General features: G+C 45.6%; 1 protein-coding gene across 7 annotated transcripts in view; it reads right to left on the bottom strand.

Annotated features, from left to right (window-relative positions):
- The window catches only part of ABLIM1 (actin binding LIM protein 1), a 307,714-nt gene that overhangs the window by 65,508 nt on the left and 216,899 nt on the right, over nt 1-25,307 (bottom strand). For all 7 annotated transcript variants that reach the window (XM_043550680.1, XM_043550675.1, XM_043550677.1 and 4 more), the window contains exons 7-8: nt 14,628-14,715; nt 5,679-5,737 (exon numbers count right to left, since the gene is read on the bottom strand). In XM_043550680.1, the coding sequence (XP_043406615.1) occupies nt 5,679-5,737; nt 14,628-14,715 (147 nt within the window). The remainder of the gene's footprint in view (nt 1-5,678; nt 5,738-14,627; nt 14,716-25,307) is intronic.

Genomic DNA, 25,307 nt, shown 5'->3' with positions numbered 1-25,307 from the left:
TTCTAAACCGGACTAGATTTAATATTATAACTGTTTTGTTTGTTTGGCTTCCCTTATATGGTTATTACCTGGCAATAAATAACTTTCATGGCTAAGCTGGTTGCTTCTCTCTCTTCAACACCACTGGTCTAAAATCTCATCACCAAATGCACACAAAACAAAGTGTACAGCCATACAAAAACCTTGACTGCAGTCAAACAGATGAATGCAATCGTTCTGTAGATTACTATCTAGAACCTTTAATATCTGACTGCATCAACTCTAATTCTCCAGAAACATTTCCTCACCCAGAAACAGTGATAGAGCATCTTTATAGTTGTTAGCATGCATGCTAAACTGTTGGATTGCTCTCTTAACTAGCATGTAGGAAGGTCCACATTTAGGAGTGGTTCAGGACTTGCATTTCCCAGAATTAATCAGGAACAGAGCATCACAGAGGAAACTGGATAGAGGCTCTAGCCAACTCTTACTGAAAAGAATGGGACTCTTTCCACTGACTTGAGTGGGATTCAGCCCTAGAAAACTATGCTGCAAGAAAATATCAAACACTCTGTACCTGCTGGACTCAGAGAAGTCTGGAGGAAAAAAGGCAGCCCAGAATGAACAGGTAAGAGAGGGCTTCATAACTCTAGCTTCGATAAGCCACAGATCAAGTCACTGCACACATGGTGGCTAGAACTAATGGGCAGCACAAGAATCAGCCCATGCTCAGAAACCATTCAAAAATAGAAACTTTACAAAACAATTAACAACCAGTTTAGCTCAGTTCAAATATTCAGTTGGCGCTGGTCAACACTTTCCCAGAATGGGACGTTTCAATGACATTTTTTCATGAAAAATCTTAAACACTGTTTGTGAAAATTTCCCCAACCAGCTGTGTAAAGTCACAATAGTTTTCATATGATCAGATCTTAAGTGTAGTGTTTTCATTTGTAATTTTTTATTCCAGAACAACCACTTTCTACAACCCACTGAATAATGATACCAAAGTGAAAGAGCAAAAAGCTATTTTTGTGTGCTTAAAAAAAAAAAAATTAGAACCTTGATATTAAACAAACAAATTAAGCAGAACTAGGAAATAGCAAACAAGATGCATTTCATAATGCGAAAGACAAAGTTTGTGCTCCAAGGGGTGAGTGAAGGCAAGGAAAGCTGTGTGAGATAAGCAGCAGCAGTAGCAATGACAGTAAGGCAGTATAAGGAAATCTTCTCAATAAAGAAGGCTATTAACAATTTATGAAAACACAACAGCAAACCTCTGTAGAGCGTGGTCTGCGCAGAACCAGACTCTTTGGATAAAAGAAATCAGATGAAGAACGCTGCCATGAAATATAAGAGGGGAAAAAAAGTGAAAAAAGCAATGTTTCTCCTGGATACGGAACAGCACATAAGCATCAAGAGTTCAAGGTCTTTTGCAACACAGTTACTAATATCCCCTTTCACTAAGTTGGACAATAAACGGTGCAGTGTAACATCAATGTCACATATGGTTAGCTGCGGAATCACCAACTGGCAGACAATTGTAAAAAATTAAAAAATAAATCTCAGCACTCATGTAGAGTTGCTTTATTTCCTGCTTGTTTTGGCTTCATAATGTGCCATGCAAAAATCTAATGGGGAAAAAGGTCCTAAGCAACCCTTGTTTTTATGATCTCCACCTAAGACAGGGCAAACTTTTTGGCCCGAGGGCCACATCTGGGTGGGGAAATTGTATGCAGGGCCATGAATGTAGGGCTGGGGCAGGGGGTTGGGGTGCGGGAGGGAGGGCAAGATGTGGGAGGGGGTGCAGTGTGCAGGAGAGGGCTCAGGGCAGGAGGTTGGGGTGCAGAAGAGGTTCGGGGTGCAGGCTCCGGCCCGGCACCACTTACCTCGAGTGGCTCCACGGTGGCAGTGGTACGCAGCGGGGCTAAGGCAGGCTCCCTGCCTCCCCTGGCCCCATGCCACTCCTGGAAGTGGTCAGCATGTCCAGCAGTGGCTCCTGGGGGTGGGGTGAGGCAGGCGGCTCCGCTGCGCACTGCCCTCACCTGCGGGTATCAACCCCGAAGTTCCCATTGGCTGTGGTTCCCTGTTCCCAGCCAATGAGAGCTGTGGGGGGCGGTGCCTGCAGGTGAGGGCAGTGCACAGAGCCCTCTGCGCCCCGCTCTCCCAGGGGCCGCAGAGACATGGTGCCGACTGCTTCTGGGAGTGGCATGGAGCCAGGGAGCCTGCCTTCACCAAGCTGCGCCATGGGGCTGGCAATCCTGCGGGCTGGACTGAAAGCCCTGAAGGGCTGGATCCAGCCCATGGGCCGTAGTTTGCCCTCCGCTGACCTAAGAGTTAGCCAGTGAGAGCGCTGACTAACTTGTATTGCAGTTCAGTCACTGAGATAAAACAGCTCGCCGAGGACTTCTGAAGCCGCTTCAACAATAAGTTTGTTTGGTTTCAAAGGGAAAGGAAATCTAGCAGTGCAGAGAGTCCACATCACCAGAAAATCTGGTCCTGCCCAATACTATGAGGTCACAAGCACTCTAACCTGCCATTTCAAGGCTTTGTTCTTACATTGCACAGGTATGAATGTCTGTTAATTTAATTGATTTCAATTAAGATTATCTCAGTGAAAAGTACTTGCTGGCATGGATGTATAAAGAAAAAGTAAAGATATCTGGAAGGAACATCTGCAGTTTCATGGGGACTGGAAATAAGCCAGAAGGTTTAAAAGGTCAGCTTGGAGCATATTTGCAATGGCAGTGATGTAGTCAGGAGTACTCCGAAACAATTAAAAATCTGTTGGGTCACTGACAAGGGAACATATTGTATACCAGCCACACACCAATAAATACAAGCAGTCTGACTCCCAATCACTGCCAGAACGCACTGTTTTACACCCATACAGCTGAATGAGCAACAAGCCCTAAATCAGCCTAAAAGCCTGACAATCTACAGTGGCTTCCATCCAGCTGCTCACCAGCAGCTCAACCCACTGGTCCTTAATCAGGGAATGGCTGACGGTTTTAGAGCACTCTTCACATAAGGGCATGTCTCCACCTTCTAATTTTAGATGAAGAGGCATCAAAATACCCACACTGTCTGTTGCTGGGGCAATGATCACTTCCTTATACTTCTCCTGAAAGAACTGATTCTTCTACTAATGTCACAGAGTTGGATAATCGGTATCGGCTGATGCTGGGATACGCTGGTCATGGACAGCAGTACTTGTACAAATGACACAATTCAGTGTGGTGAAAGCCACTGGCCTGAGAGAACATCCAACATGTTTATGGACTTCCAAGATTTCCCCAAGCTGAACCAGCCCCTCTCTTCCTATGCACAGGAAAATGGTGATGATATTTCACTACAAATTTTGAGAAATTTTTTTCAAAATCTTTAAAAAATTTTGACCACCTCTACTATTTAATAATCATACTCTGTAACTGTAAAGTAATTTCTATAGACATTTGCAGCCAAATGGCATGAACCTGCATAAAGTACAGTGTGGGCCTGATTCTTCTCTCAGATACCAGTGAATTTCTACTGATTTAGATTTATACCTGATTTACAGCAATCAGAGCAGAATCAGCTCCCAATAACAATCATCCCTAGCTTTTATACAGCACTTTGCACCAGTAGATCGCAAAGTGCTGTACAAAGGAGGTCAGTAGCATTATCTCTATTTTACAGATGGGGAAACTGAGGCAGAGAGCAGTGACGTGACTTTTCCAAGGTCATCCAGTGGGCCAGTGCCAGAGCCAGGAATAAAACAGGAGTACGTTCCAGTTCAATGCTCCATCCACTAAGCCACACTATAGTATTATGTATAGTTCATGTGGCCAGCTATATAAGAGTATGCCTACACTGCATACTGAGCCTGGGTTGGGACCCGGGCTTGTGGACTTGGTGTTCCCAACCCTGTGCCTGAGCATCCACACTGCATTGTAAACCTGGGTCTGTAATTGCTGGACCTGGTCTCACAGCCATGCTAACACGTACATACTACACTACGCAGACCTTCTGACTGGTGTCTGTGGCTTGACCTGCGTCCACACTGCAAAAGGTCAGGGCTTGGACCTGGACTCAGGCTCAGACCCACTCCCTAGAAGAGTCCTAGGACACAAGTCCTGAGGGCTTGGCTGACCCGAGACAGACTGATTTATGTGTGGACGGAAGCAGGGTTTGGGCTGAAACCTGAGCGGTAGCCTGGTCTGAGTGTGCAGTGCAGACATACCCTACACGTATGTCTATATGGTAAAAACACCCAACAGCAGCCAGTCTCAGAGCCCAGGTCTACAGACTATGGCTTGAAGGGCTTGCACTCCAGTACTAAAAAGAGTCTTGCTGACATTCGGGCTCAGACTGGAGCTCAGGCTCTGAAATCCACCCCTCTCTGCAGGCTTCAGAGCCCCAGTGCCTGCCGGAGCTGCAACATCTTCATGGCTATTTTTAGCACTGGCACATGAGTCTGAGCCTGTAGACTCAAGCTCTGAGACTCACTGCCACAGGGTTCTTTCTGCCGTGCAGACATACCCTAAAGTGTTCACATTGTTATTTTCAGCAGCAAATTACCGATGAAAAATAACCCAGTTTTGAAGTGCGAAAGTCTTTTCTGAGAAAGTGTCTATTCAGAACAACTTGCAAGTGCTGGATCGGGCTGCATCTGTTAAAGCTCTGCTTTGCATTGCTTCCCCAACGTTTTCCTGAAGGTCTGAATCTGCCGCTGGACTGTTCTCCCAGTTTACACTGTTCCCCACAAATATAACAGCACGTTAGCCACATTCATAGTAAACCCGTTAAGGAGGATGTTGTAGTGTGGCGTGCCAGCACCACGTTTCATAAGAAGAGAACTACTACGAACAAAGCACACCATGAACACAGCATGATGCACAACGTACGTTCACCGAAGTGCCTCTTGGCCCATTTTTCATCTCTGGCCTCTGAAACTTGACCCCAGAAACATTCACTAGGCTCACAGGTGTGCACTCTCTTATTTCTGCGTATGAGCAGGCACGTGCAAACACAGATGGGGTAACCGACTGCATGGTGAACTAACCCACAAAGGCCTGTTGGCACTTCTCACACACACAGCCAGGTTTTCACCTGGCATAAATCAGTTTAGCGCCACTGAAGTCATTAAGAATCTGATCCAGAATGTTTGTCCACACAAATTTTAAGTCTCGGTTCAGGCCGGCTTAAAATGTGGCCCTAAAGATTGAGGGGCACATCTAGCATTAAGCATATTTCTTCTCTGCATTCAAAACAGGATAAATTAGGCTTAAAGAGTTCATTTAGATGGTGAAGGAAGATCAGGCCATGCTGAGTAATGCTGCAAATGGCTCTAAAGAACACAGCACAGCTGACAAACAAAGTACAGAGATGTCACGACTGTGCGAAAATAAAAAGATTTATTGACGCATTTGCTTTGTTCACATTTCTCCCTTGAGATTTTCCCCCTCTTAGGAACCACGCTGTAAGGTGCACATTGTCCTGGAGGCAACGCCCTCTTTGGAACAATGTATTGCAACAAAGACATTGAGATGGTGACCACGGGAAGTGCAGCAGCACCTCTGGAGTAGAACGCTGTACTTGCTGCCAGGATTGTCATAGTGAGGAAATCACACTCTCAAGGAGAAAGATCAGTTACTGTGTGCGCAAATTATCTGGAGTGCAACTGAGCTTAGTGTCTACCTACTGTTTGTTTATCTTACCCGTAGCTTATCTTCTGCCTTAGTGGACTGCTTACAGTCGGGATGCCATACAGTGGAACCTGGAATAAAATAATGCATTACTCAGAGTAAATCAGATGACTTCAGGTCACAGAGAGCAGAACATTTTAATACTTAGGACAGACCCCTCATTGCATTGCAATGTGCTGTGAATAACCTACAAATTCCACCCCAGCACATGAGAAATGCAACAACACTAAAAACAAAGACTTTGCCAGCCTACAGTGGCATCTATCTGAGGGTCTCAAAGTACTTTTCACACGAGTGAATTAAACCTCACGCACAAGCCTGTGCAGCAGGGTTAGGATCTGTTCGAATCAGATGTTGCAGATGGAAGAGTCATGTTGCTGTGGGGTCAGGGACGGCGGCTGGTTTTGTGGCTGGTTCTCAGAGGTGAGAGAAGGAGAAGTGGGTCCGATGTCTAGCTCTGGTACAGACTTCCTATGCAGTCGTGGGAAAACCCTTCCCACTAAGTCACTTCACCTTTTCTCTCATTTGCAAAATGGAGGTCATAATACTGTTATGCTCAGGGGTTGGGCGAAATCTGATTGAAACTGGCATTGATTGGCGGAGGGGTGTGTGTGAGAGAGCGAGAGAAAGAAAAGCAGCAGAAACAGAGAGGAGCAGAACTGCCTCAGACACAGAGAGGGAGCCCTGGTGGCATGACCTTGAGAAAAAAAAGAAAGCACTTTTTGGTATAGTGCTGGCTGAAAGAGGCTTCGAACCGCGAGCAAAGAAACTATCTCCAGTTTGATTCCTCCTGTATTCAGGGAAACGGGACTTCGTAAACAAACAGGATTGTATCAGAGAAATACCTGACCATCACCAATTTCTCCTCCTAGTGGAAACAATCCACAAGACCCCAAAAAGCAGCTAACCACTTGGGTCAAAAAGGCATAACAATACTTCATTCCGCACCCCCCACCCCCCAGTGGTGCTGTGAGGCTCAATTCACTAATGCCTGTAAGTGTCGTTGAGCATCTTGGATGGAAGGCACTATCTTCAGTAAGTGCAGAGTATTATAATCCTAGCATCACCTAATCCATCCCACCCCACACTCCCCATCCCTGAGAGTGCAGAATGCAATGAGGACCCAGAGAAAGAAACTAGAGCATGTTCTGCGCTAAAATCCTGATTGCTGCACTATGCCTGAGTGGCCAGCTCAGGAGGGCACCCCGGTGAGCAAGGACTCCTCTCCCCTCGGCCATGGTGCAGCACCCTTGAGGTTGCACACCTGTCACGCCTGCTGTTATAAGAGGGGCATTAGCCAGTGGACTTGCATAGGGTTAGCTTCAGCTTCTCACCTGGCCAGCCCCACTCCCACGTGTTGCTGCCCAGGGATGCACAAGGAGCTCCAAAGGCTCAGGTTCTGCTACCTCTGCAGCAGACAGGGTGGTTAAAACTGCTCCATACCTGGGTTCCTTCTATACACTGAAAACCCATATCCTGGGAGCCGGGTTTCACTGTCTCTGTAGCACGGGGAATGGATCGCCTGCTAGGATCATCTGGGCATAGCTCACCTAATCAATTCCCTGCCTCGGGCACTGGGGGCACCTCGGTCTCTCCTGCTCTCTGCCTGTGGAGCACAACAGTTTAGCCTCCCAAGGACTGAAATGCTGCTCCCAGTTACTATCCAGATTGAACTGCTTCTGAGCAGAGGCTAAACCCAAATGGATTTTTAATCTTGACTATACCCTACTGTGGTCAAAGCCAAATCGCCATTCCAACCACAAGGGAGCCAAATGTTTGCCTGCAAGAAGGAACCTCCCCACCCCACTCCTCTGCATCCACAATGAAACACTAAAATCTATGGCATTTCAGCATGAATATGATCTCACATGCAGGCACAGGAGCTCCTTCCCAACAAAGGCCAAGTTAAAAGGTATGGGTCAGGGCAGCTCCGAGGGGAGCCTTTATTTCAAAAGGTCCCTTTCTTGTGCTGAAGCACAAACCGCCAGGAGTGATTCCAGTTGCCAGCAGCACACAATGTAAACAGCATCAACAGGAGACTGGAAGGAACACGTGGACTCAATCACAGCATCAGATATCTAGCTCAGAGTCTGAGCCAAGTAAGGAGAAGAAATATGCTTCGGCAGGGGAAGCATAACAAAGGATGACATGTACCGAAACACCAGCCTCAGAGCTAGGGCTGTACAAACCCCGCAAAGGTCAGAAGGAAACCAGCCCTTGAAGGTTCACTTTAAGGCCTGATGAACAGGAACGTTCACAAGGCAGGACGTTCTTGTGGTTAAGGCTCTAAAACGGGACTCAAAAGAGTCGGGTTTAGTTCCCAGCTCTGCCACAGACTCCCTCTGGGACCTTGGGGCAATTCACGCCCTCTCTCTGGAACTCAGTTCCCCTTCTGTAAAACAGGGCTAGCAACATTTCCTCTCTCTCACCCTTTTGTCTTAAATATTTACACTGCAACTCTCTGGGGCAAGAGCTGGGTCTGATTATGTGTGTGTCCAGCATGTAGCACAATGGGGACTTGATCTCAGCTGGGGCCTCTAGATGTGAACATTTCTTGGGCAGAATTGGGTGGGGAGCAGTTCCCGGGCTTCTGGGGTGAAGCAGAGTGGAGTTGAGCTGCGATTTTCAGGGAGGAGCTCACTTAACAACCTCAATTTTGCTTCACAAACTCAGTGAGAGGTTTGAAACACAGCAAACTTCAAACCCAAACTCAGATCAAGTGGGTATGAGGTTAAATGTGACTATTTTGCACAGTCCCATACTTCGAGCCAGTCCCAGCTTTTAGGTTTTATATCCACCCAAATGTGCTCATTTATTTTGAAACAGCTCAGAGCTATGTAAATCTTCCAGACCCATCCTAGTTCAGTTTAATTACTTTTCTATTGGAAACTCTACAGTACACTGCTGTTAATCCCTCCATTAGCATGCGTGTGTTTGCTCCCTTGGCAGACACCAAACAAAATGCTCAGCTGTCCAGCTTTTTTTTCTGAGCAAGCTCTGAAATATACAAATTCGGGTTAACAGAATACGCCTGGAAAGCATGAAAGGCTACATGAAAACCAACTACAGCAGGCATTCTCTAAACACTAAGCAACGTCTCACCTTGGCACCAAACCCCTGGGTGAGGCTGAAAAATATGTTATAAGGAAATGCACAGGAGAAAGAAAATTTTTGGTGCTATTCCTTGTCATTTCCCCAGGCAAACCCACAGACTCTCTGCCATTATTGTACAAAGGTTTCAGAGTAGCAGCCGTGTTAGTCTGTATTCGCAAAAAGAAAAGGAGTACTAGTGGCATCTTAGAGACTAACCAATTTATTTGAGCATAAGCTTTCGTGAGCTACATCGGATGCATCCGATGAAGTGAGCTGTAGCTCACGAAAGCTTATGCTCAAATAAATTGGTTAGTCTCTAAGGTGCCACTAGTACTCCTTTTCTTATTATGCAAAGGTAACTTGAGGCTGGAAAACACAGGTGGGTTAGTTTGTTTCAACACACACTGTTCTTTTTGCAGGTTTCCTCTGTTTTCATTAGATGTAACATTCAAGTAGCCATCAATAAACACACTGGATGAAATCCCGGCCCCAAAACTCACACTGACAACCGCAGGGCCAGGATCGCATTCGTGTTCTTAGAATCATAGAATCATAGAATATCAGGGTTGGAAGGGACCTCAGGAGATCATCTAGTCTAACCCCCTGCTCAAAGCAGGACCGATCCCCGACTAAATCATCCCAGCCAGGGCTTTGTCAAGTCTGACCTTAAAAACTTCTAGGGAAGGAGATTCCACCACCTCCTTAGGTAACGCATTCCAGAGTTTCAGCACCCTCCTAGTGAAAAAGTTTTTCCTAATATCCAACCTAAATCTTCCCCACTGCAACTTGAGACCATTACTCCTTGTTCTGTCATCTGCTACCATTGAGAACAGTCTAAAGCCATCCTCTTTGGAATCCCTTTCAGGGAGTTGAAAGCAGCTATCAAATCCCCCCTCATTCTTCTCTTCTGAAGACTAAACATCCCCACTTCCCTCAGCCTCTCCTCATAGGTCATGTGTTCCAGACCCCTAATCATTTTTGATGCCCTCCGCTGGACTCTTTCCAATTTTTCCACATCCTTCTTGTAGCGTGGGGCCCAGAACTGGACACAGTACTCCAGATGAGGCCTCACCAATGTCGAATAGAGGGGAACGATCACATTCCTCGATCTGCTGGCAATGCCCCTACTTATACAGCCCAAAATGCCATTGGCCTTTTTGGCAACAAGGGCACACTGTTGACTCATATCCAACTTCTCATCCACTGTAACCCCTAGGTCCTTTTCTGCAGAACTGCTGCCTAGCCATTCGGTCCCTAGTCTGTAGCGGTGCATGGGATTCTTCCGCCCTACGTGCAGGACTCTGCACTTGTCCTTGTTGAACCTCAACAGATTTCTTTTGGCCTAATCCTCCAATTTGTCTAGGTCCCTCTGTATCCTATCCCTAGCCTCCAGCATATCTACCACTCCTCCCAGTTTAGTGTCATCTGCAAACCTGCTGAGGGTGCAATCCATACTATCCTCCAGATCATTTATGAAGATATTGAACAAAACCGACCCCTGGGGCACTCCACTTGATACCGGCTGCCAACTAGACATGGAGCCATTGATCACTACCCATTGAGCCCGACAATCTAGCCAGCTTTCTATCCACCTTATAGTCCATTCATCCAGCCCATACTTCTTTAACTTGCTGGCAAGAATACTGTGGGAGACCGTGTCAAAAGCTTTGCTAAAGTCAAGGAACAACACGTCCACTGCTTTCCCTTCATCCACAGAGCCAGTTATCTCGTCATAGAAGGCAATTAGATTAGTTAGGCATGACTTGCCCTTGGTGAATCCATGCTGACTGTTCCTGATCACTTTCCTCTCCTCTAAGTGCTTCAGAATTGATTCCTTGATTACATCGAGAGCAATGGAGGAATGAGATGCAGACACAGGCAATGCCCAGTGGAGATGGTAATTATGAAAGGAGGGAGCTTCCTGATTTCACTCGTTTTATGGTACACACTTATTCCCATCCCCATATCCCCGTGCCCCCGCAGCAAAATGCTTGGGAAGCTACTACCGCTCCATTCGGTGCAGGGGGAACCTATACAGATGGCTTCACCATATACCTATGAGCTGAAGCTAAGAGGGACTTTCACCATGGGAAAGACTTTCAGGTACACTCTACTTAGAGCCAACAAGCTAAATGCAGCCTGCAGCAAGCAGGTAAAATTCTTCCTGAAGAGCCTGGTGATACAGTCAGAGCAATAAGTTGGTAAGAAAACAGCTGTAAGTAGGAAAGTAGTGTAACTTGCACTGATTTGCCATTAGGTGAGGAAAAGAGCGTAACTTGCATCCAAGGAGCAGGGAGGTGAAGCAGGGGAATGGCAGGAAAGAAATGGAGAGATGAAGGAGCTAGCCACCTCTCCTGCACCATCGCTTTGGGCTAAATTTATCACCAAGGTGTACGTGGGTACAGTTCTCATTGGCTTTAGTGTGCTCAGTAGTGTTGGTGGTCTGTAATAGACAGGTCAGACTAGATGATCCAGTGGTCCCCTCTGCCCTTAAGCTCTATGACTCTATTATAGGAGTTGCATTTACACCAAGGGCTGCACTGGGTCCCCATTCACTGAATGCCAGACTGGCGCAAGTTATACCAGTTCAGCCCTTCCTACCACTGACATTGTGATGCTGTCAGACCAGATGCCAGCTCTTGCCAAGGCTGTAGGCATCAGCTGAGCACTGACAAATTCACAGCTGGAAACTAGACCAGCTCACCTGTACATTAGTATTGTTCAAGACAGATACTAGACTTATCAGAATGGGATTAGTGCCTAAAATCTATGGAATGCCTGCAAGTTACTGCATGCATTAACTTCACTTGTAATGTCTCCATCCCATGCTATAAGGTGATATGTACGTTTTGCTTTATAACTGTAAAAACGCTGGCTCTGAACCTGTGAACCCAGTCAGGAGGAATGGTCCACCACTCATCAAGACGGGCTATGAAAACTAAGTGGGCCATTGTGGAACATCATGATACAAAGACTTGGTTAATGGCCCTCTCACACCACTGAAGGAGCTACATGCAAGAAAGCCCATCCATTGAATGCTGGAAGAAGGGGATAAAACAGGGACACAAGAAAAATTTCCCTCTCTCTTTGCGGGAGTAGGAACAGAAGCAGAGATCCCCAGGGTCAACCTGGGTTAGCCCTAAAAGGCATTCAGCATGGACAGATTACTATAAATCTGTCATCTTTTGGAACCACAGACTAACTTATTTGTGTATATATGTTTGCCTGCTTTAGTCTGTAAATAACATTTCTTTTCTTAGTTAATAAAGCCTTAGTTTACTATAGGAGTGGCTATAAGCATTGTCTTTAGTAATAGATCGGAGGAACAAATTGACTTGGGGTAAGTGATTGGTCTTTTGGGACTGAAAGCAACCTGAATCTTTTGTGATCTTTGGAGTATGGCAACCAACTATCACTAAGTCCAGCCTGCCTGGGTGGCAAGATTGACTGGAATGCCCAAGGGAACTGTCTGTGACCCCATGGTAAGACGGTTATAGTGCGTCAGGAGCTCACATTTGGTTTGGTGAAATCTAATTACAGGACATACAACCAGTTTGGGGGCTCTGCTCTGCTTTTTGACAGTCTGCCCGGAGGTTGGCACTCACGGTTGTGAAACACTCCAGACAGCAGAGCAGACATCACCACTGATTTTTGGTTGAACAAATCCATTTACTTTTCACTTGTTCATATTGTTCAGACCCTCGTGTTGCCCTTTGTTTTCTAGCTCATCACTGGACCCTACTGAATTCCCGGCCATGAAAAACGCGTCAGACTGAAATCTGATCCCCCCCCATGAAATCTGCTCGCAGCCAGGGGCTCCTAGGGGTGGGACTCTGCGCGGGACTCCAGCTGCTAGTCCCAGCTGGGGATGGGGAGGGTCGAGACTTCCTCTTCCCTTGCAGGGGTGCTCCCAGGGTGGATCAGACCTCCGGGATCTCTCTCAGTTGCAGGAAGCTCCACGGCTCCAGCTGTCAGCCCCCCACTCCAGCGGGAGGCTGCCGGTAACCAGACATATGGTACCCCCCCCCCATACCATGGAACCCTCATTTCTAAGCTGCTACTGACATTGACGCTGGTTTTAGAGCTGGGTACCCGGCCAGCAGCCTTCCTCTCTGGCTGCCCAGCTCTGAAGGCAGCACCCTGCCAGTAGCAGGGCAGAAGTAAGGGTAGCAATCCCACGATGCCCTTACAATAGCCTTGGGACCCTCCCCCCGGCCACCTTTTGGGTCTGGATCCCCAGGGTTACAATTAACCATGAAATTTCAGATGTAAACATCTGAAAACATGAAACTGACTAATTTTAAAACTCCCTCGCCGTGAAACTGAACAAAATGGACTATGAATTTGGTAAGGCCCTACTTATCACTCACAAAACTGCCTCCCTCCCCAACAGCTCTCCTCCTCCTCCTCCTTTTTGACCCTAAAGTGAGGTGCAAATACACAGATCTTGATGTGCACATCATTTACAAGGCACTACAGACTGTGATAATACAGGACTATGAATTCTCTGCATGGTGAAGCAGAGAGGAGAAGCTGGGCTGGGCGGAAGGAAAGCCCTCATTATAACATGTGTCTTCAATAACAGCAAAGGGAGCACAGAAAACTACCAGCCCAGGAATTCCTCCCTTCAACTATCTTCTCTTCTTTCAGGATTGCTCCAGTGGGAATCTTTCTTAAATCCTTACTGTTTAGTTCACTCTTCACTTAGACTGCCTGACTCCAGATCCTATTTTATCTCTTCCCTAGTCACTTAGGCCCCTTAACCATGTACTCAAAGCTCTCTTGACATGTGCACACTTGGACAATTCCCAACCATTCAGGCATCCACCAACTTTAATTTTTGGTTGGTAAGGATGCATATTAGACATCTTCCTACCTACATTCATTTAAATTAGGCCAAGTGGGAAAAATAACTGTAGCCTAAGAGTTGAAGATTTCAGATCAAGATTTGGATCAAATGTGTATTTCAACCAAAGGGAAGAACATTTTCTTCTGGAAGGGGAAGTGCATGTGGGGGAAATGTGGGAAAAAAAAAAAAGATTGGCAGTACTTGAAGTGATAGAAAGAATTAGACATAAAACACAAAGGAGATGAAAATGGACAGAAAAAAAGAAGTGGATGTGAAAAAAGACTGAAGACCACACAAACACACGAGCAAGTATATGGGGATTAAAAGAGCAACATGACAAGACAAAAGGGGAATTCAGACAGAAAAACAAGCATGAAGAAAGAGAGTGGTTCAGAGACAGAAATTACAGAAGTATGGATGGGTGGGGGAGAAATCACACACACACAATTTGAACTAAGGCCCATTAAAATTATTGGAAGGCTTTCCGCTGATTTCAACAGGCTTTGGATCAGGTTCCAAAAGAGAAGGAGAAAATACGATCAAAATAACTAAGGGGGAAACAACAAAAATGGTTGCTCAAAACCATTTCTCACTCATTCTGGTGTCCCACATATATTTGTTCACCGAGCATTATGTAAAACACTGAAGTTCAGAGGCTGCCCAATAAAATGTACCTGTTGCTATACATTTTAAAAGCACAGTTTGGGTGACTGCAGGGTAATTGTTAGTGCGCCCTAATATGAAACATTCACCAGGATGGTGACATCTATCCCTCAGAGAACATCAGTGATGTCAAGGCAGCTGTAACCCCAGTTACCTAAGATCTCAGAGGATGTCTTCTAAACTGCCATGACTTTGAGAAGGGAAAAATGAAAATGGAAGTCTCTTGATGGGTAAGTGAGTGTGCTACCAGATATCAACAGGGCTGCTAGAGGATCGCTGATGATATGCTACTTCCTGGATGGCTGTCTGACCCTAAGCCTGTTGCTGGCACAGTTGGGGAATGAAAGCATCCTTACCTTGCAGGTACATTTCTTCTCCTTCCGTGAACATTTGGTTGCATCTGCTGCATCGTGCACAGCTCGGATGATAATGCTTGTCACCTGCCTAAAGAAATATAAACAGGGCGATAAGGAAGAGATACACCACCTTATTATTATGCACTGATAGGCCCCTGCCTATCTCCCTCTTGTTTCTTTTTAATGTATATGATGCTGCTCTGAAACTGTCACAGAACAGACACTGATTAGTCGCCGTGTGAGCTTTCCCCACACTGTCCCAACAAAGTGGGTCATTCAAATGTGTAATTACCACCTGAATGGTTTAGTCTCAATGGCCAATTAATTCCTTGGCACTCCTTTCTGTCACTGTCAACCATGGTACTAATTTAATGAGGGATTTATAAGTGGATTCCTAGGACCATCAATTTATTTCACACATAAGAATGGCCATACTGGGTCAGACCAAAGGTCCATCCAGCCCAGTATCCTATCTCCCGACAGTAGCCAATGCCAAGTGCCCCAGAGAGAGAGAGAGAGAACCTAACAGGTAATGATCAAGTGATCTCTCTCCTGCCATCCATCCCCACCCTCTGACAAACAGAGGCTAGGGACACCATTCCTTACCCATCCTGGCTAACAGCCATTAATGGACTTAATCTCCATGAATTTATCTAGTTCTCTTTTAAACCCTGTTATAGTCCTAGCCTTCACAACCTCCTCAGGCAAGGAGTTCCACAGGTTGACTGTGCGCTGAGTGAAGAAGAACTTCCTTTTATTTGTTTTAAACCTGCTACCCATTAATTTCATTTGGTGGCCACTAGTTCTTATATTATGGGAACAAGTAAATAAATTTTCCTTATTCACTTTCTCCACACCACTCATGATTTTATAGACCTCTATCATATCCCCCCTTACTCTCCTCTTTTCCAAGTTGAAAAGTCCTAGACTCTTTAATCTCTCCTCATATGGGACCCGTCCCAAACCCCTAATCATTTTAGTTGCCCTTTTCAGAACCTTTTCTAATGCTAGTATATCTTTTTTGAGATGAGGAGACCACATCTGTATGCAGTATTCAAGATGTGGGCGTACCATGGATTTATATGAGGGCAATAAGATATTCTCCGCCTTATTCTCTATCCCGTTAAGGATTCCTCATATCCTGTTTGCTTTTTTGACTGCCGCTGCACACTGTGTGGACGTCTTCAGAGAACTATCCACGATGACTCCAAGATCTCTTTCCTGATTAGTTGTAGCTAAATTAGCTCCCATCATATTGTATGTATAGTTGGGGTTACTTTTTCCAATGTGCATTACTTTACATTTATCCACATTACATTTCATTTGCCATTTTGTTGCCCAATCACTTAGTTTTGTGAGATCTTTTTGAAGTTCTTCACAGTCTGCTTTGGTCTTAACTATCTTGAGCAGTTTAGTATCGTCTGCAAACTTTGCCACCTCACTATTTACCCCTTTCTCCAGATCATTTATGAATAAATAAGTTGAATAGGATTGGTCCTAGGACTGACTCTTGGGGAACACCACTAGTTACCCCTCTCCATTCTGAAAATTTACCATTTATTCCTACCCTTTGTTCCCTGTCTTTTAACCAGTTCTCAATCCATGAAATGATCTTCCCTTTTATCCCAGGACAACTTAATTTACTTAAGAGCCTTTGGTGAGGGAAATTTAAGTACACTATGTCCACTGGATCCCCCTTGCCCACATGTTTGTTGACCCCTTCAAAGAACTCTAATAGATTAGTAAGACTTGATTTCCCTTTGCAGAAACCATGTTGACTTTTGTCCAACAATTTATGTTCTTCTATGTGTCTGGCAATTTTATTCTTTACTATTATTTCAACTAATTTGTCCGGTACTGACGTTAGACTTACCGGTCTGTAATTGCCAGGATCACCTCTAGAGCCCTTTTTAAATATTGGCGTTACATTAGCTATCTTCCAGTCATTGGGTACAGAAGGTGATTTAAAAGGACAGGTTACAAATCATAGTTAATAGTCTCGCAATTTCACATTTGAGTTCTTTCAGAACTCTTGGGTGAATGCCATCTGGTCCCGGTGACTTGTCATTGTTAAGTTTATCAATTAATTCCAAAACCTCCTCTAATGACATTTCAATCCATGACAATTCCTCAGATTTGTCACCTACAAAGGACAGCTCAGATTTGGGAATCTCCCGAACATCCTCAGCCGTGAAGACTGAAGCAAAGAATTCATTTAGTTTCTCCGCAATGACTTTGTCATCATTAAGTGCTCCTTTTGTAACTCGATTGTTCAGGGGCCCAACTGGTTCTTTAGCAGGCTTCCTGCTTCTGATGTACTTAAGCATTTTGTTATTACCTTTTAAGTTTTTGGCTAGCTGTTCTTCAAACTCCTTTTTGGCTTTTCTTATTACATTTTTCACTTAAAATGTAATAATTTGGCAGCGTTTATGCTCCTTTCTATTTACCTCACTAGGATTTGACTTCCACTTTTTAAAAGATGCCTTTTTATCTCTCACTGCTTCTTTTACATGGTTGTTAAGCCACGGTGGCTCTTTTTTAGTTCTTTTACTGTGTTTTTTAATTTGGGGTATACATTTAAGTTGAGCCTCTATTATGGTGTCTTTGAAAAGTGTCCATGCAGCTTGCAGGGATTTCACTCTAGTCACTGTACCTTTTAATTTCTGTTTAACTAGCCTCCTCATTTTTGAATAGTTCCCCTTTCTGAAATTAAATGCCACAGTGTTGGGCTGTTGACGTGTTCTTCCCACCACAGGAATGTTAAATGTTGTTATATTATGGCCACTATTTCCAAGCGGTCCTGTTATAGTTACCTCTTGAACCAGATCCTGAGCTCCACTCAGGACTAGATCGAGAACTGTCTCTCCCCTTGTGGTTTCCTGTACCAGCTGCTCCAAGAAGCAGTCATTTAAAATATCGAGAAATTTTGTCTCTGCATTTCGTCCTGAGGTGACATGTACCCAGTCAATATGGGGATAATTGAAATCCCCCACTATTATTGAGTTCTTTATTTTGATAGCCTCTCTATCTCCCTTAGCATTTCATAGTGACTATGACTGTCCTGGTCAGGTGGTCAATAATAGATCTAATATATTCTTATTAGAGCATGGTCATCTGACTTCAGAAAGTAACCTCAATACATGGGCTAGCACCAGCTGCCTGACCTGAAGTTGAACAAGTGACCTAAAGGTGATAAATACTCAAAATCATATTACCAAATCCAAATCCCCTGAGTTATCCAGTCTCTTAAATACATTGATACTCATAATAAACTCGTCTGATCAGAATTTGGTGCTATTCTAAGGACTGGAAAACAAAGAGCACAGATATTAAAAGCGATTTCATCTCACCAGGGACCAGAGTTATCAGTGCATTAACTCCTTCACAACAGAAAGTGAACATATGGATACAGTACCCACATCAGATTAGACACTTACTAAGGAATGAGGTTAGTGCTTGCAGTGCTATAAACTAAGCAACCCCATATGTCATAGATGCTGCCCCAACAACAATCACTGCAGGTGCCATCTTGCTTGAAGCAACTGTACAACTGGACACTGGAGTGACACCATAAGCAGCCGTCAAACCATATTACACTTGCACCAAATGATGTGTTATGAATGTCTGACAAAAAACAACAATTGCCAGCCACAGGAAAAGTCAGGAAAAGTTATGTCCTCTAGCGACCTAACCTGCAAAAGAAGCTTAGAAATGGGAGGAGTAAAACTGAGCTAGGAACTTCCTGGGCAAGCTAGGAGTATCTACACTCTAGAGAGTTCCTGTCTTGCCTCTTAGGCCTTGTCTACACTTACTGGGGGTTCGAAGCACTGCGATCGATGCATTGGGGATCAATTCACCCGATCTAGCGAAGACCCGCTAAATTGACTGCAGCTCGCTCTCCGGTCAACTCCTCTACTACACCTGAACAAAAAGCGCAAGGGGAGGCAATGGGAGCATGTCTCCGGTCGACATTACGTAGTGTGGACCTCATGGTAAGTAGATCTAAGTACATCGACTTCAGCTACGTTATTCACGTGGCTGAAGTTGCGTAACTTAGTTCGATCTCCCCCTGTAGTGTAGACAAGGCCTTAGAAAGACAGACACACACCACACTTGGTCAGATCCTCAGATGGTGTAAATCAATGTAGCTTCAATATAGCTATGCTGATTTACAGCAGCTGCAGGTCTGGCCCAATTATTTCACTTCCTCTTTGTTTTATATAAAATAATGAAAGAAAATAAACCAGAAAAACCGGAAGAAAGCCACCACAAATTACTTAAAACATACTGTCTCCAGCCATAAAATATCAAGTTCCACAACAAATTCCCAATTCCCAAAATGCTGCTATTCAACCATCCCAGCTAAGTATCTTTAGTGCACATTTTATCACCGTCATGATGACTATATTTAGACTAGACCTACCAATCACTAAATCATATAAGGCTTGACAAATTTACTGGACACCTTATCAGCCTAATGACCAATCCCAATGACCAATTGGAGCGGGGACTATCAATCATTTTCTCTATATCTGTACAGCAGCTAGCAAAATGGAGCTATGGCCTGGCTGGCGTCAGATGATATTATAATATACATGTTTATTAATAATAAATTAATAGTAATAAATAAATAACAATAATAATGTGCACATCCTATGTGCCATATGATCTCTACTGTCCTCTCTTTTCCTTCCTTTCAGCTTCTCTTTTTGTGATCCTCCATCATTGTGCCATATGAAACTTATGTTTGTATGATTTTGCGGGGCTTGTCTTGTTTGTGAGTCAACTAGCTCACTTCTGGACCCTTGAGAGGGACCAGTCAGTCAACTGTGATGAATAAGAGCTGGTCAGAAAACAATTTTGGCAACAATTTTTTAAAACTTTTTTCTGATTTTTGTTTTAATTGAAATGTCAGTTTCATCAAAAATTCTGACAACAGTATCTCTTTTCCTGAGTTGTTCTCAGTTCTGTTATCTCTCTCTCTCTCTATCCAATTGGATATCTCCCGATTTCTTTCCCTACACTGCGTCTTCCATTTCCTCTGCCATATTTCCCGATTCCCCATATTTTCCTTCTTCCTGCCAAAATCTCTCACACACATAATACCATACTTCTTTGCTGGGATGAGAAAGAAATCTCTCACTCTCTCTCCTCCCCCCCACCTCACCCCTATTCACTCACCCACACATAGGTCATGGCAATTTCACCAAAAATCTAATAGCCAGAGGACTAAACTTGCAAGCCACAGAGAGATGTTGGGAAAGATACGTACATCCTTTTACATGGATTTTTGGGACCGAGGCACATGGCAAGAGCTGGTATTGTGAGTACTACTGATTTGGGTACTGCAGGATGCCATAGATTTGGGCACTGCTGGTTGATTGTCAACTGATGGGGGGGGCAGCTGCTTTTGTTGTTGTCTTTTTTAATATTCTGTCCAAGGCACCTACCAAGCCCAGAATACGCACTTCTTTCCTTGGTATTATAAATCAAAGAAATGAAATCAGATTAGTGAGAACATATGCTCCCCAGAGTAAGACCCTGGCACAGCTATTCCTATGATTTGCAGGCTGAGGACATTTCAGAAGTTCTGTATGGAAGATTCCTGTACCTCTTTCCTCCCTCTCTCTACCCACCTGTTCTCTACTCTTCCTTTATCATATTTATACCACGTTGTCCATGGATTCCCACCAGATCCTCTCTCCCCTCTGTGTCGCTGTATGGAATATGGGAGACACTTGGTGATATTGTTGATACCAGTGTTATAAAATTGCAAGGAATCTGACCAAATATGCCGTGTGAGGTATCTGTGAAAATGTTATAGTTTGCCAAGTATGATAATCTTGTTTATATGTTTGTATGACCTTTGTATTTAGGACTTATAGATATGTAGGGTATATCTGTATTTCCAAACTTGTGCTGTGTCTCTGGGTGACACCCCCAGACAGAATGGCATCAGCACTGAACCTGTTCGATGGCTCATCAAGGGACATCAACTGTACAATGAACCCATTGAATGGGTCAGGGGATACATTCTAAGACTCAGCAAGGCATGCAGGGGCAGAAGTCTGATGGCTCCAGGCCCTTTGCTGAGCAGCTTGTGTTTGGAACAAAGGAAATACAAGCTGCGTGGTAAAAGACTATAAAAGGCAGCTGCATTATCCCCAATCCACATTTTTGTCTTCAGTCCTGCTTCTTGCCTCTGGAGGAACTTTGGTACAAACTGAAGCTCTGACAACAAAAGAACTGAATGACCCATCCAAACTGTGGATGTATTCCAGAGGGACTTGCAAGCCAGAAATCTCACCAATACTGCTAAGAGCCTGATACATGGACGCTGAATCTTTGTACATATGTGTGACTGCTTTACGATTTAATAACTCTCTTCTTGTTCTTTCTTGTTTCTTTATAATAAACCTTTAGTTTAGGCACTAAAGGATTGGCTGGCAGCATGGTATTTGGGGTAAGATCCAAACACATACTGACCTGGTAACGTGGCTGACCCTTTGGGGTCAGAAGAACATTTTGTATATGTGAACAGAGTTTTTTAAATAGCTTCTCACTGTACTGGACATAGGTGCTGATTGGGAGACAGAGCACTGGAATGCAAGAAAGGGGCTGTGTGATTTCTTTTTTGCTTCTTGATAACCAGCGCGGGGGATCAGGAGCAGTTTGTGACTGGTTGGGGAGTTTAACTTCAGTGTTACCCACCAGTATTGGGAATATCTGTTCTCCCTTTTGCAGCCTGCCCTGAGACCTTGGCATTTCCAGTGAGGGCTGCCCGAGGCACACCTTTCATGCCAAAGTGTCACATTTCAAAACTCACCTCTGCTGCCCCAGTGCTTCCCCCAGTCTGAGGTAGCAGCAGTGTGTGTGTACTCTTTGCATTTAGAATCAGTGTAGGGAAACAGTCCAGGATTCCTTCCCTTCCCTGGGGCAGAAGGGGGATTTTGGCTGGGTAGACATTTAGCAGGAATGTCTCTTGCGAAGCACGGTATGAAACGCGAGCCACAATAAATGCCTCACAAACTTTCACCAGGGACTTTGCCTAACAACTAATCAACACAATGTAAGCAACAAAAGCCCAACATTAATGCAGCAAAGCACGTGAACAACAAGAACGGGGTTTTCCATTCTACAGCTTTGGTCCCCTTTCTCAGCTCTACTCCCTCCCAGTAGCACTGGGCAGTTGTTTATCAGTTTATCTGAGAACGCACGGGCCAAATCACCCCTGCTTAACCCCATGAGGTCACACAGATGTAACTGCAGGCAGAATATGGCTGTAAGAGGCTGGCAATGTTTACCTGCAATACCCCACACAGTTAGCAGATGTTGATTCTGCTGGGGAAGGGAGAAGTGGATTTTGCTGACTCTCTAGGTATGTCTACATTGGCAGAGTTACAGCACCGCTCAGAGAGCGCTGAAGGGAAACCGCTGTTGTGTGTTCACACTGTCAGCTGCCTGCACAATAGCATGTTCACACTTCCGGCACTTGCAGCGGTATTCGGAGCTGTGAACTCTGGGCAGCTATCCCACAGATCGTCTCTTCCTCTTCTGCCGCTAAGAATTGTGAGAAGGCGGAGGGGGTCGCAGGGCACCCTGGGTCCTGTCCCAATGCCTTGTGATGCATTGCTTTGCATCCCAGCAAGCCCTGTGCTTCCGTCTGCATTTGGCACCATCTTTCAATGGTTTGTGTACTGCACACTCTGCCTCTTCGGTCTGCAGGAATGGATTCCACACTGTTGACCAATATGCTGCTCTCTCTAACACGTCACGAGTGGCAGTGGAGTTATTCCTTAAACTACAAAGGCAAGAGGAGTGTGACACTGATCTCGCCACGCATAGTAGCTACAACATGAGATTGCTTGTGGCATTCACAGAAGTACTGACCACAGTGGAACGCCACTTTTGGACTCGGGAAACAAGCACTGAGTGGTGGGATCACATCAATTCCCAGACCAGAAAATTACCATAGGGGAAGTTGAAATGCCCATTGTGATCTTGGGAGACCACACCTACCCCTTAATGCCGTGGCTTATGAAGCCATACACGAGGAACCTTGACAGCAGCAAGGAGCGGTTCAACAACAGGCTGAGCAAGTACAGAATGACTGTTGAGTGTGCTTTTGGCCATTTAAAGGCCTGCTGGCGCTGCCTATATGGGAAGCTGGACCTGGCCAATGACAATATTCCTATGCTTATCGCCGCGTGCTGTACTCTCCATAATATTTATGAAGCGAAGGATGAAAGCTTCACTCTGGGCTGGACGGCTGAGGCTCAGCACCTGGAGGCTGAATTTGAACACCCAGAGAACAGAACCATTAGAGGGGCGCAGTGCAGGACTAATATTAATGCTATGCTCAGGAGTGCAGTACTTGTAATGCTAGGACAGGGATTGGCAACCTTCGGCACACGGCCCATCAGGGTAATCCGCTGGTGTGCCGCGAGACATTTTGTTTACATTAACCGTCCACAGGCACTCCCCTCCCCCCCGCAGCACTATGAAGGTGTAAGAAAATTGCCTGGTGCTTTTCAGATCTCTGTTTGCTTTCAATTAATGGAATAAAAAGATTGCTTTCAAACCAAAACAATTCTTTATTAAAAAACAACAACCCGAGGAGATAGACAGACAAAAAAAAAAACACATCAGCACTGAGGGGGATGGGGGAATGGAGGGTCCCAGGAGGAGGTGGGGTCCCAGGACAGTTAAAGATTTATGTATGTCCAGGTATCATATGCAACCTTGTCCTTTGGAGTACAGTGCAGCGAGTACTGTACTTCAGCACGGCTAAACTGCAGAGGGATGGGTGTTGAGTGCAGTGGGTACTGAGAGTCCGCAGGGCTGGACTGTGACAGGGCAGGAGTGGAAATGCACAGGTACAGACTGGACCAGTAGGTTGATAAGAGTGTGTTGGCAGTGTGTGGGGGACGCATGGGAAAGAGTTTTGCAACAGTGGCTGCAGGGGAGGGCGGGCACAGAGCTGCTCGGTTTGCAGTGCTAGTAGCTCCTGGAGCGTGTCCGCAGGGCTGTAATCACCACAATGTCTACACTGGCACCGCAGCACTGTAGCCACGGAGCAGAATGCTGTATGTCTCTCGTTGGGGTGGGTTTTTTTACAGCGCTGCAACTGTGCAGTTTCTGCGCATTAAGTGGCTTGGCAGTGTGTACACCTCGGGAGTTACAACGCAGGAAGCTTCTTTACTGTGCAGAAACTTGCCAGTGTAGACAAGGCCTCTGAGAAAGGTGGGCGGGCAAGCGCTGGGAGGGATGGGGGAGGAGGGGGAACACAGCGCACTCGGGGAAGAGGCGGGGCCGGGTTGGGGATATGGGGAAGGAGTCCAATGGGCCAGGGAAGGGGTGGAGACTTTGGGGAAGGGGTTGGAATGGGGCGGGGCAGGGGTAGAGTTGGGGTGGGGCCGGAGGCGGGGCGGGGGGTCGAGCACCCACTGGCGCTGGAAAAGTTGGCACCTCTGGTGCCATAGAAGATTAACCTGACCTAGCACTTCCTTGCACAGCAGGTCTCCCCCACCTAGGAGTTGCTGCCAGAGGGGCGTGTGCTGGTTGCTTTGGGAGCTGCGCTGTCCAAGGTAAGCACTGCTCCCCTAGCCCCCTCCTGCAACCCAACCCCCTGCACCAACCCAGAGCCTGCACCCCAACCCCCGTCCCAGAGCCTGACCCCTCCCCCCTCCTGCACCCCAACCCCCGTCCCAGCCCAGAGCCCGCACCCAGCACCCAAACTCCCTCCCAGAGACCGACCCCTGCACCTCCTCCTGCACCCCAACCCCCTGCCCCAATCAAGGTAGTTCACTTTATTTTCATTTACTTCCCATTACTTATAATATAGGAGGAGAATGAAGGAAAAAAGAATGAAAAACGGGGCTGGGGGGAGATAAGAGAGAATGTTCTTTTTCTTGGCTGGGTCCCGGGGTGGGGGCAAAAATGAAGCTGCACACAGGGCCCCACTAACTCTAAATCCGCCACTGGAACACTGTTATCAACACCCCACGTGTCCACTCCCTTCTCTGTATGCAATCACATGCAGAGCTCTACTGAGCAGAAGGAAGAGAAGTGATCAGATCTCAGCCATATCAAATCCAGCTGCAACAGCAACAAACAAAATAGAACATTGAGATGACACTTAAATTGGATTTAAAATAGCAATAGGAATAAAATGCTTTGCAGGCAACAAAAGATATTTCAAATCACACACAGATCAGAACAAGATAGAGCCTGTCCAGTACAGAACACTGCTGGCATTTCTGTTCCACCTCCCCTCAGCTGTATAAACATGATACTTGTTTCCTTTGTGTCACTATAAATAGAAGTTTTATCTCGGCTATTGTGTTTTTGTTAAAGAAGATACTGAACGTTGGTACTACCTGTAGCCATATGCACATTCATACTAAGCCAACACCCCTTTTAAATTCGATCCCCAAGAGTCCAGGCATGCAGCTGGATTTTTTACAGAGTTACAATCGGTGGCGGATTACCATATGGGCCCACGGTGCCCCAGCCAATTGGGGGGTCCCGGCTAGGGTGACCAGATAGCAAGTGTGAAAAATTGGGACGGGGGTGGGGGTAATAGGTGCCTATATAAGATGAAGGCACAAATATTGGGACTGTCCCTAAAAAAATCGGGCCGGAACTCTGGCCCCGCCCCTCACTGCTCCTCTCCTTTCC

The sequence above is a fragment of the Chelonia mydas genome, chromosome 7 (assembly GCF_015237465.2).
Source record: "Chelonia mydas isolate rCheMyd1 chromosome 7, rCheMyd1.pri.v2, whole genome shotgun sequence".
Lineage (NCBI taxonomy): Eukaryota > Metazoa > Chordata > Testudines > Cheloniidae > Chelonia > Chelonia mydas.
The sequence above is the reverse complement of the archived record's forward strand: the minus strand, read 5'-3'. Positions and strand labels throughout refer to the sequence as shown.